General features: G+C 43.2%; 1 protein-coding gene across 1 annotated transcript in view; it reads left to right on the top strand.

The window, feature by feature from the left end:
* Positions 1-11574, top strand: part of stox2b (storkhead box 2b) — a 53961-nt gene extending 42387 nt beyond the window's left edge. The window contains exons 3-4 of the mRNA XM_026181491.1: positions 1356-3744; positions 9808-11574. Of these exons, the coding sequence (XP_026037276.1) occupies positions 1356-3744; positions 9808-10012 (2594 nt within the window). The 3' untranslated portion in view covers positions 10013-11574. The remainder of the gene's footprint in view (positions 1-1355; positions 3745-9807) is intronic.
* The last annotated feature ends 3060 nt before the right edge of the window (positions 11575-14634 follow it).

The following is a 14634-nucleotide window of genomic DNA, read 5'->3' as shown; positions in this document are numbered from 1 at the left end:
GGGGCCGGGTCGCGGGGGCAGCAGCCTAAGCCTGGTCGCCACCCGGCACACAATGCACCCGACCCCTATGGCGCCTCCTGCGGGTGGTGGGCCTGCGGGAGGATGGGCCCATGTCTCCTCTTCGGGCTGTGCCCGGCCGGACCCCATGGACTAAGGCCCGGCCACCAGACGCTCGCCCTCGGGCACCCTCCCCGGGCCTGGCTCCAGGGCGGGGCCCCGGTAACCCTATCCCGGGCAGGGTAAACTGTTCCCTCGGTGTCCTTTTCATAAGGGTCTTATGAATCGCTCTTTGTCTGGTCCCTCACCCAGGGCCAATTTGCCATGGGAGACCCTACCAGGGGGCAAAAGTCCCCAGACAACATAGCCCCTGGGATCCCTGGGACACACAAACCCCTCCACCACGATAAGGTAGCGAAATACGTTATACAGAAGAAAAGAATATATTGCAATATATATCGTTACTGCACATGCTTCAGATTATATCGCGATATGGATATGAATTCCCACCTTAAAGGCATGTGGTGCCATTTTGATCATATTTAAGATTGAAGCATTTATTAATAGTAGGTCTTCTTTGAGCAGTTTTCTGAGACTTCATGTTGATGGGTTTTTTTAGGAAGTGATTACTGAAATTAACTATAGAGTCTCTGTAAAGATCAATAGTACTGGATGCCGCTGTATATAATGATACGTCTGTGAGATGTATAATTTTTTCCTCAAATGGTTAAAATTTGTAAAGAAATTCATGAAGTCATTGCTGTTTAAGGTTAAAGGAGTGCCTGGCACAACAGAATTCTTCCTCTTTGTCAGACTGGCTCCCTCACTGAAAAGAAACCTGCGGCTGTTATTATTTTCTTTAATCAGTAATGAATAGTAAGATGTCCTAGCTTTACAATTTACAATAAACATTTTTCTGGGCTAAATGAAGATCTAAATTAGTGAGATGCCATTTCCTCTCCAGGGTACAGGTTATCTGTTATACCACTAACCTGTTCTGGGTTAGCAGGTAGAAATATTACTTTAGTCAGAAATACTGGCTGATGTTGAAAGAGGGGGTAAAGGTACATACCTTTGATATTGATATTGCAAAATGAAACCTTTTCTGTCCTCACTGACGTTGAAGTTATTTCAAATCTTCACTCTGGAACTAATCTTTAGAGCTTTTAGTGTACACGTGTGGGCCAAACAATAACATTTCTGTGGCAAGGGAATTTTTGCTTTTAAACATAGTATGATTAATAAAAATCCTGGATTGTATGTTTGTTTTTTAGTTAATTATGTTAGGGGGCGGGTTTAAATGAGGTCTTTGTAAAGAGCCATTGGACTTACTGCTTCATGTCTCTGTCTTTGGTCAGGTGTACCTACACCAACGGAGGAGGTTTTGCGCCATACTCTGAACATGCTGGTCCGTGAGCGGAAGATCTACCCGACACCTGATGGATATTTTATCGTAACTCCTCAAACCTATTTCATTACTCCAAGCCTAATCCGAACTAGCTCCAAGTGGTATCACTTGGAAGAGCGTTCTGCTGACCGACACCAACATCAGAACCAGCAGCAGCAGCATCAGCAGACACAGTGCACCTCCCCTCTCTCTGGCACCATAACCCCTTCCACCTCCGGGGGTGTGCGAGAGCGAACACACCCAAAGTCCAACCAGAATCACAGCGGGGGAGGTGGGGATTCTTTTTACAACAACAGTTATCGTGGAGACGACCCCCCTAGCCACCACACCACCCTGCAGCGGCGATCCCCCAAAGACCACCGGGAGGCGTACTCGGTACCTCACTCCCCACAAACACCCCCTCAGCAAGCAGGAGCGAACACTGAAAAGAGCCGCAGTTCACTCGGGTTCCCATTCAAGACGGATACACTAAACAAGCACCGAGGTGGGGGCGCAGCAGGAGGAGGGGTAGCAGGAACTGCAGACATAGAGAAACAAGCTGGAGCTAGTGCTACAGGAAGTCGAAAGTTTGGTTTGAAGTTGTTTCGCTTGAGTTTTAAGAAAGATAAGGCCAAGCAGCTTGCAACCTTCTCTGCACAGTTCCCCCCCGAGGAATGGCCGCTACGGGATGAGGACGTACCCAGCCAGCTGCCACGCCACGTAGAGATGGAGATCATCCGTAGAATCAATCCTGACCTCACAGTGGAGAATCTTGCTCGACACACAGCAGTCATGAAGCGTCTTGAAGAAGAGCGTGCTCAGAGGAGCAAAGCATCGTCGGCCAATCACAGCTCCAGAAGTAGAAGAAGTGGGGGTAGACACAGAAAGCAGTCCCAGACCAAACTTAGCCGCTCGCATAGTAAGACAAGGACTGCTCGCTGTGAGCCAAGTGACAGTTCCCATTTAGAGTTGGCCGAAAGGGACTATAGAGGTTACTCATGCTCACTGGCTCGGTCACCAAGGGAACAGGCAGTGGCCATGGAGCGGCAAAGGGCCCGACTCCACCTGGCACACAGCAACCCTAACATTCTTGACTCCTCACACCTGCCCGTTACTCCAGAGTGGGATGTGTCCGGAGAGCTTGCCAAGCGACGCACAGAAATGCCTTTCCCTGAGCCAAGTCACGGCAAATCAGCCCACCATTCTAAGGTCCACCGCTCGCACTCCCACACCCAGGAGAGGAAATCCAGAAATGAACGCAGCAACAAGGCCAAGGAACGTTCCCGATCAATGGACAACTCTAAAGGTCCGCTTGGAGCTGGACTGATTGGACCACCCGATTATTATGATGACCGGAGCCGTTACTATACTGATGATGGCACCCTGCGAGCTAATCAGAGCTCTTCTCACTACTCTCGTGCCACACCCACTTCCACTAAGGTGCCTGGGGATTCCCTGAGATTGGATGGGAGCAGGAACTTGGAGAAGAGTAAGAGCAGGGATAGTCTCCCAGCATATTCACCAAAACCACTGCCTAACTCTGCCTCTCCCGATGATTACTTCCAATGCCCTGGATCCTCTGAGGCTATTCTCACATCAACAGCTCCTCTGGGAACTCTGGGCAAAAACAGCCATGATGGATTAAAACCAGGTAGTATTGATAGGCAGACTGATAGACAGACATCCCATCCACCAGAAAATAGGGAGGACTTAACAAAGGTGGGACCTAAGGGCAGCAGCTTGCCACCAATACCCCTCTCTATCCCTGACCTCCCTCTTTCTAATGGACGACCTGCCCACAGCACCTCTTCTAATCAGGAGAAACGAAAGGAGATCTTTAGTAAAGATACGCTCTTCAAACCTCCACCTAGCCTGCCTTTGCCAGGTTACAGCTCTCTGAGAAAACCCACAGCCCTTGCCTCCTCAAATCTGTCATCATCCTGCGATGCTCTTGATTCCCAAGAAGCCTTCGATGCTCCTAAGCCTCTGTTGGCAACATCATCTGCTCCATCACAAGGGACTGAACCCACATCCAGTGCTGCAGATGCAAACTTTGACTACTACAATGTTTCAGATGATGATGAACTTGAAGACGGAGGCGCGAAAAGTCAAGGAGAGGATGAGAAGCCTGGAGGAAGCATTGCTGTCATGGGAGGAGGTGGAGCAGGAACCATGCAATGGCTGCTGGAAAGAGAGAAAGAGAGGGATCTGCAGAGGAGGTTTGAAAGAACGCTTGCCTTCCCAGGTGTCAAAGAGAACCTTCCGGAGCCCAGTCAGAACCAGCAGTCAGCTCATTCTGCTCGGCTGGACAGTATGGACTCCAGCTCGGTCACTGTTGACAGTGGATTCAATTCCCCACGGTGAGAATATTTATACTGTACACACTACAGCCATAAACACCAACACTGTACATGGGGGGTGGATGCACTTCAGAATAATAAAACCCCAGATTAAGCCTTTGTTCGTCAATCTATATACTTTATAATTTAGTATCTAATTGAGACATTTTACATTTATCAAGTGTAGATAAATGATATCAGTGATATTTAATCTCAAATTACCACGTTCCTGACTTCCATAAGTGGAGGAAAATGTATGGATAGTTTGCAGCAACCTTCTTCATGAGCCCTGTGCTCCACCTAAGCTGTCAGATGCAGAGCTCACACACATGATCCGGGCACGTTCCCAAACAGTTCCTAACAGAAAATCTTATTCTTGTATTCTAAACGTGATTATTCCCCTTTAGTAGGGCTGTTCGATATAACGATGTATATCTGATGACGATATAAAAACGTCTGTCGTTTCATTTTACGCTATCGTTTGTTTCGTGGTGTCGCAAAATAAACTGTTTACAGCAATATTTGTTCATGGTTCTGATGTCACTGTAGAGGCTGTGTTCATTTATTAAACGTCTCTCTTTCTCTTATATTTAATATAACCACACTACAGAAGCGCCTGTTTTTATGCGTTGTCGTTAGCAACAACGATGGTAACAGCATCGCGTGTTCGCTTGTTTATGTTCCACATAAACCTTTCACAATAAAGCTCAAGATCCTGTTGAGACTTTTCAAAATAAACTGAATCACGTGAAAGATGCAGATTATTTACAGATGAGAAGCAAAAAGAGCCGTCAGGTGCTAAAAAATAAACCTTAGACTCCAACGTTAGAACAGGCTTCTCCCCGCAGCACGCCGTGTAATAAATACTCACAAAGAAAACGGCGCCGTTACAACTTGTGTCTAAAAATGTATCGTTTCATGCATCGGTTAAAACACTCGACTCCAGCTACATGACGCGCAGCAGGAAACACTTCACACAAGTGGAGATTCACAGAGTTTACAGAAAATGTTACATTTGTGTGATTTATATTGTTATCGGACGATAGATGTCTTATATCGGGAGATGAGATTTTGGTCATATCGCACAGCCCTACCCTTTAATTCCCTCTAACTGATGTGAATTGACCTTGAGACACATATGTAAAAGCTGCTCTTATACTGCATTTATCAATTGCATTGTTATTAGATCATCTGGAGTGGGACACCATAGTGTAGTGGATACCTGCTGGGGATGGATATTCCTTTTGGTTTGTGTTATGGAGGTCATCCAGTGAAAGTCTGACAAATCAAAGGTACAGACCTACTGTGTGTTTGACCTGCTGAGGTATCTAATAAAGTCAGTATGAAATGAATGTCTGACTATAACAGTGTATAAGACATTTTGACACCAGGCTGAATGATGTATATCACAGATCTCAGAGACTGCACGTGTGGTGCTGAGCTGTGGGGCTGCTCGTGTGCATTATGGACTCATTTCTCACTGTGTTAAACATCCACTACTAATCCACTGGCTCACTTTAAAAACTATCTTGATTGCCTGCATGCATCTTCTGTTATGGTCCCCCCATGGCACTGAAAGAGAAGTTCCTACAAATAAATATGTAATGAGGTCAACTGCAAAAAATAGCTACGTCCAAGGGCCAGATTTACTAACGCTCTGCACCACAGCAAAACACGCTTTTTACGTTAAAAAGCTTCTGTCAGGCTTTCATAAAGAGGGCCAGTAGTTGTTTGGAACTGAAAGGTGTGGATGCAGTTATTGTGTTGGCTGGCCTCAAGGCACTTTATTTACTTTTAGGAGTTTCCCTTCGGAGAATATTTAAATCAATCATAAAAATGTGATTTGTGTAAGTTTGGGACATTTTTATTGTTTCATTGAAACCAAGTCGTGCTCAACTTTAATGAAAAGTTTAAGAGCTGTACAGAGATACATCATTAACATGTTCTTTTATCAACACAGACGCACACAAAGACACACACACACAGACAGGTCAGCTGTTACACACAGATTTCTGATGTTTAAGGTGGAACAGTTTGTAACGGTGCTCCTGAGTTTCAGTGCCAAAGACCTCACATAGTTACCAAACACTTCTAACAGGCGAGTCCAGTTTTATAGTGAAGTGACTTGTTTTCATTTTCCTTAACTGCAACAGTACAGAGTGTAAAACCTCTGCTTACACTGTATTCCTTTTGTTAGCACAGTTACTCCTTCGCACTCTAATGTTTGACACTCACAAGCTGCCCTTGGAGTAAACTGACTACATATTTGTACATGAACCAGCGCACTGTTAGGTCACCAAAGATTTCTTTCACCCTCTTCAGCTTTTGTAAATGCATCATCATGCTAATTTAACTGAGAGCTTACAGCCACAAAGCTGGCACCTCAGCTCTTTGCTAAACCCTGACAGCAGCTTTTTGATACTGCATGCTGATGATACTCACAATGACAGCTTTGACCACTCAGACTTTATTAAGTAAAAAAGGTTGATGTGATAACTGCATTTCATAGGACCGAGGGTTTGATCCTACAGTTACATTATCACTGCTCTGATAGTGGCAGATCTCCATACATTAGTCAACACGATTGACTGTGATACTGTATGAACTGCTTAAAAAGTCATTGAGAGGTGTGAAGTACTGAAGTACTTCTTAATTGTACTTAAGTACAGTTTTCTGGTATCTGTACTTTAGCTGAGTATTTATTTCTCTGACAGCTTTGTACATGGACTCCTTACATTTTGATTTAAGAGGGGAGTTGTGCTTCCTGTCAGTGCACTGCTTCAAACATTAGAACCATTAGAGTCTAAACAGTAGCACATGAGAGTCGATCCAAATGATGTATCTGCCACCATGGAGCTATTGCACACACAGAGACGAGAGAGACAAAACGATGTCATTTATGCATCATTTATTACAAGTTAAAAGTGGGCCAGTGGTTTATCTTTTGGTCTTGTCAACACTGGAATTAGTGCGGATGTCCAGAAGCTGTGGTCACGATACTTCAGCATCTAGCTAGCCCGACAGACGAGGAGCGCTCAAAGATGGAGTTCTGATTTTTAAGTTGCGGGTAATTTAAATGCAACGTTTTTATCAGATCAACAAATATCAGGAAGCATACAAACTGTGTGCAGCTTGTTGCTAGTAAAAAGTACAGCTGCTAGCTTCCCCAATGAGACAAAAGAACGAGAGCCAACTCAGAGATGGAGAAAGATAAGAATAGAATAGAATAGAATTCAACTTTATTGTCATTGCACATGCACAGGTACAGGGCAACGAAATGCAGTTTGCATCCATCCAGAAGTGCTTTAGTGATATAGATATATTACAATATATATTAGCAATAATATAGATATGTGAGTATATTACAGAAATGGGTCTATTATGGTATGTTATAATGTACACGGTATGAAGTATGTTGTGAATATTCTATAACTATAAGTATGTACAGGCTGTAGTGAGTACAAGCTATGTACAGGCTATGAACAGGATATAAATATGAAAAACTATACAGAATATGAAATAAATAACTTTACAGAATCTGAGATATACAGCTATACAGAAATGGGAACTATGCAAGTTGTAAACAGTTGTAGGATTAAAGATTATTGAATGTACAGAATGATTATTTACACAGAGCTATACAGTAGTGCAGTTAAGATAAGTGAGGGTGTAGATAGTTTCTACAGAGGTATATAAAGTGCTGGTGGTTGTGAGTGGTGGTTCAGTCCATGTTATTATTGTGTGTTTGAGGGTACAGTTGTTCATTGTGGGGGTGTGTATGTTCAGTCCATGAGTTTAACGTGGGTCAGATGTCAGGAGGCAGAGTTCAGGAGTCTGACAGCTGTGGGGAAGAAGCTGTTCCGGTACCTGGTGGTCTTAGTCCGGAGGCTCCTGTAGCGCCTCCCAGAGGGCAGGAGGGTGAAGAGTCCATGTGATGGGTGACTGGGGTCTCTGATGATTTTCCCAGCCCTTTTCAGACACCGCTTCCTGTAGACAGGACACGTGCAAGGCTGATAACGCTTAGTTTCATTTACCATCTGGTATTAAGACATCTGCTTACATCTAGTTGTGTAAATCCACAAAGAGCACGTCGGAGCAGCACCACAGGTCAGCTGACCACAGCCTGTAATATTGACTGGAGCTCACAACAGCAATGACTCATTTTCCTGTTTAGGTGTGGAGGCCCCGTCCGCAACGTAGCAACAGACAATAGATTTACATATGTGCTACATATGTGAGTAAAGTCAGTACATTCTTACTAGAAAATAAAGTTTGTTTTGAACATAATTACCTCATAGGATGGAATTCAAGACAGAAGGTGATTTATAGGAATTTAATATTTCTTTCATTTCTTAATAACTGCACAACAATTGTTGCCTTCTCACTGAGCTTCTTGTTGATGGTCTGGTCCGTGTGCACCTGGTAGAGCATCAATCACTGTGGACACTAGTGAGCGTAGCATGCTTCTTCATGTTGGGTAAACATATTTAAGTCTTATTTTATTCTTTTTTAAGTAAAATTGCAAACATTTTATAGGAGGAAGCTGAACACAAGGATTTAGCCTCCATTAGAAAAACAAAATGCTTCCAGCCTCTGAGGAGGGGGTCAGTTTTTTCTGAGCCCATTCAAGTTGAAGGAGCCAACCGTGCCATCCTACTCTGGATCACTGCAAACACAAAGCTTTAGTGAGTCTCCTTTGCCCATCCCAGCCAGCCTGTGGGAGCCTCTACAAGTCATCCTTCAGATCATTCAGGTTGCACAACAAGTCTTTCATTCTGATACTTTGTGTTTGTGCGATATTTATATTTGAGCTCTTTGTATTTTTCACACGGGGCCATGTAGGACTCAATTTTTCCCCTTAATGATAAAAACCTTTATTTAGAAACTGCATTTTGTGTTAACTTGTTATCTTTGTCTAATGTTTAAATTTAAGTTTAAGAAACATTTAAGAAATATTTAAATGTGAAAAACATACAAAAAATAGGAAAGAGGCCAATACCTTTGTAAATGTAACTCTGTGATGTGTTCTTTCATTTAGTTTAGTCAGTTACTGTCTGTACTGTGTCGGCTGTCACCACAGGATTCTGATTCTGAAATGAAGAATGAAATTGGTCACAATAATAAATATAATAGTAATAATAACAATAATAAAATTAGACAAAAAGCAATGTGCAATAGAAGGTGAGATTTGAGGTAGCTATAGTGTTATATCAGTTTAGCAGATAATAATAATGACAATAACAGCTACTATATATACCAATCAAAAGTTTTTCCAGTTTTTATTGAAAATCATACAGTTTAATGTCTCATTGCATTTTGAAATGAAAGCATAGGACAAATAAGAAGTTAGAGTGAAAAAACTATCAAAATCAGTTTATAGACCAAATATATTCTGACTCATCAAAGTCGCCCCCTGTGATATAACAGCTGAACACAGCCGTGGCTTCTTTCTACAACACGAATCAAATCTTCTCCCACATCTGGAGCAGATGTTCCCATGAATGTGGACCTTGTAGCTGCTTTGCTTTCGCTCTTCTGTCCAGTTCAAACCAGCTCGATGGGTTTAGGTCTGGAGACTGTGCCGGACCTCCATGTTTCCAAGCTCATCTTGTTCTTTGTTCCTGAGGTGGTTCTGCCACAGCTTGGACTGTGTGGGGTCTTTATCCTGCTGTAGGATGAAGCCCTGACCAACTCGGTGCATGTAGGAAGTAACAGCAGCAGCTTTCCAGGCTGATCAGCCTCCGTTGCTGCAGAACAGATTTAAAATGTTTACCCGTGTTGTCCCTGAAAAAGGCCTTTTTGTATAATTGTGAAATGTACATTATTTTACAGTTTTGGTGACCTTTCCTTTGTTTTAAACCGCTGGCAGCTCAACACTTACCTTTGTACCATTTCAAGCTGTTCACTGGACTTGAACGACTGCAACAAATAACTGTATAACTGTTCTCAGACTTTTGACTGGTAGTTTATATACACAAACACATGTGTATGTATATATATGTACACACACACACACCAATGTCAGCTTGAAGAACCTTCTCTTATGGTTGTGTTATTTCTAATTGTGTCTCTGTCACTCTGCAGAACGAGAGAGAGCTTAGCATCTAACACCTCTTCAATAGTGGAGAGTAACCGACGGCAGAATCTGGCCTTGAGCCCAGGCCACCTCAACATCACCACTGGAAACGGTCCTCCTTTCTCCTTCCGTGCCATTCCAGAACCTGCTGGCACCCAACCAGAAAAACTCCAGAAGCCCAGTGCCTGCCTTGCGTCAATCACCAGCGTCTAGGGTCAGAACTAAGGGCTGGGCAGAACACAGAGCCAGTGGACTGGTCAGAAAATCAGTCTGCATGGACTGTTACAGTGAAAGCTGACAGACTGACTGGCAGTGCAGCTGTGACAGGTCCTTTGTGATTATACCTGCTAACACACATATGGATGGACAGACAGGAAGTTAGATCCCCAGGAAGCAGCTCGTTCACACAGAACTACACACACCAGGATATTGCACACTGTCATTCTCTAGCCTCTAGTTTACACACTACAGCTTTTGTGTTTTTCATACGTGTGGGTTCGAGTGCGTGAGTGACTGAGCGAGTGACTGAATGCTTGGATAATCTGTAATCTCAGGTTATGTTATTTTCACGCCCATTCAGCTGCTTAAGATTACTTAACCCCCTCCTGTGGTGTCAACTGGTATTACACCCTGAGAAGCATCAGTCCTCCTGACCTATAAGGGGTTCCCAGAGTTTCACTAACCAATTCTTACTCATTACTTGTCTCTGTTTGCCCTCAAATAACATTTGCCAATGGCAACACCCTTTAAGGTGCAGTGCCACAGAAAATGGCAATAAAAACCTTTATCATCACTCCAAAACATAACAACACATGTGAAGTGGTTATAAAGGACAGTTGTTTTGTTTTATACCAGAACATTTCTGTAGAATGTATGGAAGCATTTCTTATGTCTATGGTGCCCATCTGAACTCCCCGACACTGTTGGCGGTTTCTGTGCAGGCAGCAGTTAAACATGGACGGCTGCAGGTCCAGAGATGAGATTGATGATTACAGACTTTTACCTTTTGTTCTTTTTGTTACCCTTCATGTCCATTGGCTACAGTCCATCCAAAAACTGTCTTATTAGTCCAGTGGACATAGAGTCCCTTGTCCAGTCTCATAGAGGAAAAACCCCCAAAATCAGTGATCAGATTTACATTATAAATCTATACATTACAATACTCTACACCGACAACTACATTTGTGTAGTATATTATGTGTGTAGGTAACATGAAATATTTCTTGGTATCCTGAGTCGCTTTTCTTGTTGAGATTCATTTCATTCAGGTTCTGGACGTATTTATTAGATGAGTTTTAGACGCTGTTGAGGCTCTACAGGCGTTATTACGGCTTATTTCACTGCTCGTCTTTCCTCCTATAATACAGATATCGTCATTCTAGTCACAGTAACCACCACCAACAATCTGGAGACTATAAGCAGCGCGTTGTTGGAAATACTACCTCGACAAGACAACACAATAAAGGAAAAAACTGAACAAGTGAATCAAACAACAAAATTTAGACTCCTCGATGTGAAACGGCTTTAATCAGTGGACATGAGGGGTCAACGTTTACTTGTTTACTAAAATAACCGCCCACGTTCCAGAGACAGGAAGTGCATGAGAGTTCACGTTATAAATCCTTGTGTGAGAACAGCAAAGTCTGTGCTACATGTTAATGTGCCATGTACAACATTGCAGTTGCACTTGTAGTGACTTAGAGTCCAACACAGAATGCAAGCTCTAACAAACAAAACATCCAGTCTGGTATACACACACAGAGAAAAAGACAGGGATTTGACATTTTTAGTATTTTTGCACAGCTTTTTCGCCGATTTATATTTTTATCAAGTTTATAAATACTTCAGTTTGTCTTCAAACGGCTTGAATCAAAACCTTGAGCTCTTCACTCCTGGTGCTAAGATGTTTTGTGGTCAGCGAGACTATAATTAAAAATGAAGACAATATGGTGAGATTATAGTATCATACGGCTGCTGTGCTTGCATATCTCTGGCACTGACCATTCTCCCGTTTACTGGCCAGCAGCACAGAGTCCAGACTGACTGGCAGGTGGAGCACCTGACTACGTCACAGTGATGTGTGAACTAAAAGCTACATTTGAAAATTGTTATAAATCATGCTTGAAATTGGGTTCCACAACCTCTGTAGTGTTTTAGCAGTGATTTCCTCTCATCCCTTTTTCTGTTTCACTGTTGCCATCCGGTAAGTTTCTCTCTACTTATACCAACTACCTCCATAGAAGCGAAAGACAGTCTGAAACATCACTGTCATTAGCCTCTAGCCTGCGAATGTCTTACAAACACATGTATTCAGTGCTCTCCAAGAGTAGGTTAACGGTACAGTGATATTTCACCCTACCGTCTGTGTATATACGGCATATTCAACTGACACATGAACAGTGTGGAGTAAAAGCTGCTCGTGTTGGATTCCAGTTGACTTTTAGAGGGCACCATAAATATACTATCACACTACATATCAAAGTGTCGACGTCACTGTTCTTTTCCTTTACTCCATCCAGTGCTGACTTTCAGAAAAGTTCTCATTAAAAAACAATTTCACATCCACATTTCACTTGTTGTGTAACTGACGTCATTTGTTGGTCTTTGCATTTTCCCCTGTGTTGTTCTACATCGGGTCCCCTGCAGTTCTTGGGTTGTATCCCTCAGGGATGTTCTGTTCTCTGGAACAGAGTGTTCAATGTTAAGTATTCTAGAATTGTAGCCCTTAGTCAATCATGCCTGAAGGTTTCTACCACTTTTACCAGTTTTAGTCACCTTTATTCAACAAATCTGCGAAACATCCTTTATCTCTGTAATAAGGTTCTCGTCTCTGCTCTTTCCCTAGAGTAGGTAGTTTTTCTTACTACCTTTACACTAGGATTTTAGTCCCAATTATACTTTTACACATAGGTTGTTTGTGCCATTTGTACCCACGTTGTAAGACTATAGAAAGATGAGAATAAGTCCCGATATCACTGCTCCACCTTCACCACTGAGAGTGAGTCCTGTCCCTGCAGATACAGAAACCTTAGGCTTACTGTCACAGCTAGGTTGAAGCCTCAATAGTAGAAATGAATCTCTGCATCTCTTTTACCACGTTTGAAGGTTTTTAGCTCTTGTTCCACAGCAGCGGGGTCCTTCTTTGTTCCACCAGTGAAATGGGGCTTTGTGTGCCTGCTGGAACACGTGTCTCTCATCTCTAATGTTTGCACTGCTCCCTACCCCGAGCCTCCACATTGTCGCCTGGCCCAGTGGCCTTACATCAACCCTTCTCCAGCACAATCCCTGTTTCTACAGTGACAGTCCATGAAATGTCTTCCCTCAACATTAGCGGTTGTTTTTAAGACTGGAGATTCTCAACAATAACAATGTTTCTAATGGTGACAATATGTCATACCTGTAAATTATGTTCATCTGTTATAACTAGTCAAAACAATTTAAATAATAAAAAGGAGGGATTTTTAAAAATGTCTATAATATCCAAAAGTCCCTTTGATGTGTCGTACTGGTGTTACTGTTGTTGTAGTGTATGTAATGCCTAATGGGGATTGTGTTACTTTTTATGATAATAAAATAACAATGTTTGGTTACATCGCTGTCTTTTCATTCATTACTGCAGCTGCCAGACCTGCAGCATAAGAAGGGCTCCTGCAGATGAAACGGCTGCATGTGTGTGATCTGCCACTCGAGTGATTTTACTGCTTGATACATTTTAAAAGCATTTCTTTTGATATTCAGTGTGGATGAAACAAATACGTGTCATTAGTCTGCATCATATCTTTGGTTTCCATGAATATGTTGTCGTTTTGCCTCCACCAGCAAACACCAATATGTAACCGAAGCTTTAATTCAAAGGGTTCAACAAAGAATTGCAGTATTGCATCCTGTCTCAGAGTGATGCTGAAAAACGAGTTCATGCATTTGTTACTTTTTGGCTGGACTATCCTCCACTAGCTATGCTTCTGTCGGTCTAGGCTGATGCACTGCTCGACAGCAGTGGGCCACAGAGCTGATGGGTCCTGGAGCCACCTTCTCTTTTCCTTAATCTGTATACATTGTGCTGTCCTGTGTGGTGCAGGCCCGGGTCCTCCCTGCCGGCCTGGTACTCTGTCTCTTCGCCCCGCTCTCTGGGTTGGGATGGGTGCCGCTCTGTTCCCGGAGACTGGGACTCAGGTAGGCTCCTTTGGGGATGGCTGTCTTGCACCTTTGGGAGTGGGCATGGCACCTGGGTTGCGTTGGCCAGTGCTCTGCTTGGGTTTCAGGTCTGTTCGGTGTCCCTCAGCTTCTGCGGTGTGGTGGGCTCTTCTGGTTGACTTATACTAGATCTCTGTGGGGGCTTTAAACATCTGTGCAGTGCAGGTTTCTTCTTACTCTTTGCTATCAGCTGTGACCAGTCTGGAGCTTCTTGGTTTTACTGATGATTTTGGTGAGCGTTGTGGGGGTGCACCTGTTCTTACAACACAAGTTACCGTACTACCTGGTGTTATCTAGACAAGTGTCCTCACCTTTGTGTGAATTTTTGGTCTCCAGCCTCAGGGTGCACTTTTAGGGGTGTGCACGTACACACAGACACAAAGAGGTTGGGGGGGAGTAGGGGAGTAGGGGGGAGGCTAATGATGTTTCGAAATAATATTGATTGTCAGATGCCTCAACATATAAATGATAGTAACATGTGAGCCATTTAGGCTGTGGCTGGCAGTAACTTAAGAACCAATGGCTCTCCACTGAAGTGAATGAAGGAGGAGAGAACTGAATAAACCTCTCTGGGAGGAGCAGAATACGTCATCTTTTCATCACGCAAAAACCAAGACAAAGTTAAATTCAACAATAAGTCC

This window comes from Astatotilapia calliptera, chromosome 2 (assembly GCF_900246225.1).
Source record: "Astatotilapia calliptera chromosome 2, fAstCal1.2, whole genome shotgun sequence".
Classification (NCBI taxonomy): domain Eukaryota; kingdom Metazoa; phylum Chordata; class Actinopteri; order Cichliformes; family Cichlidae; genus Astatotilapia; species Astatotilapia calliptera.
This window is presented reverse-complemented; position numbering and strand designations above follow the sequence as displayed.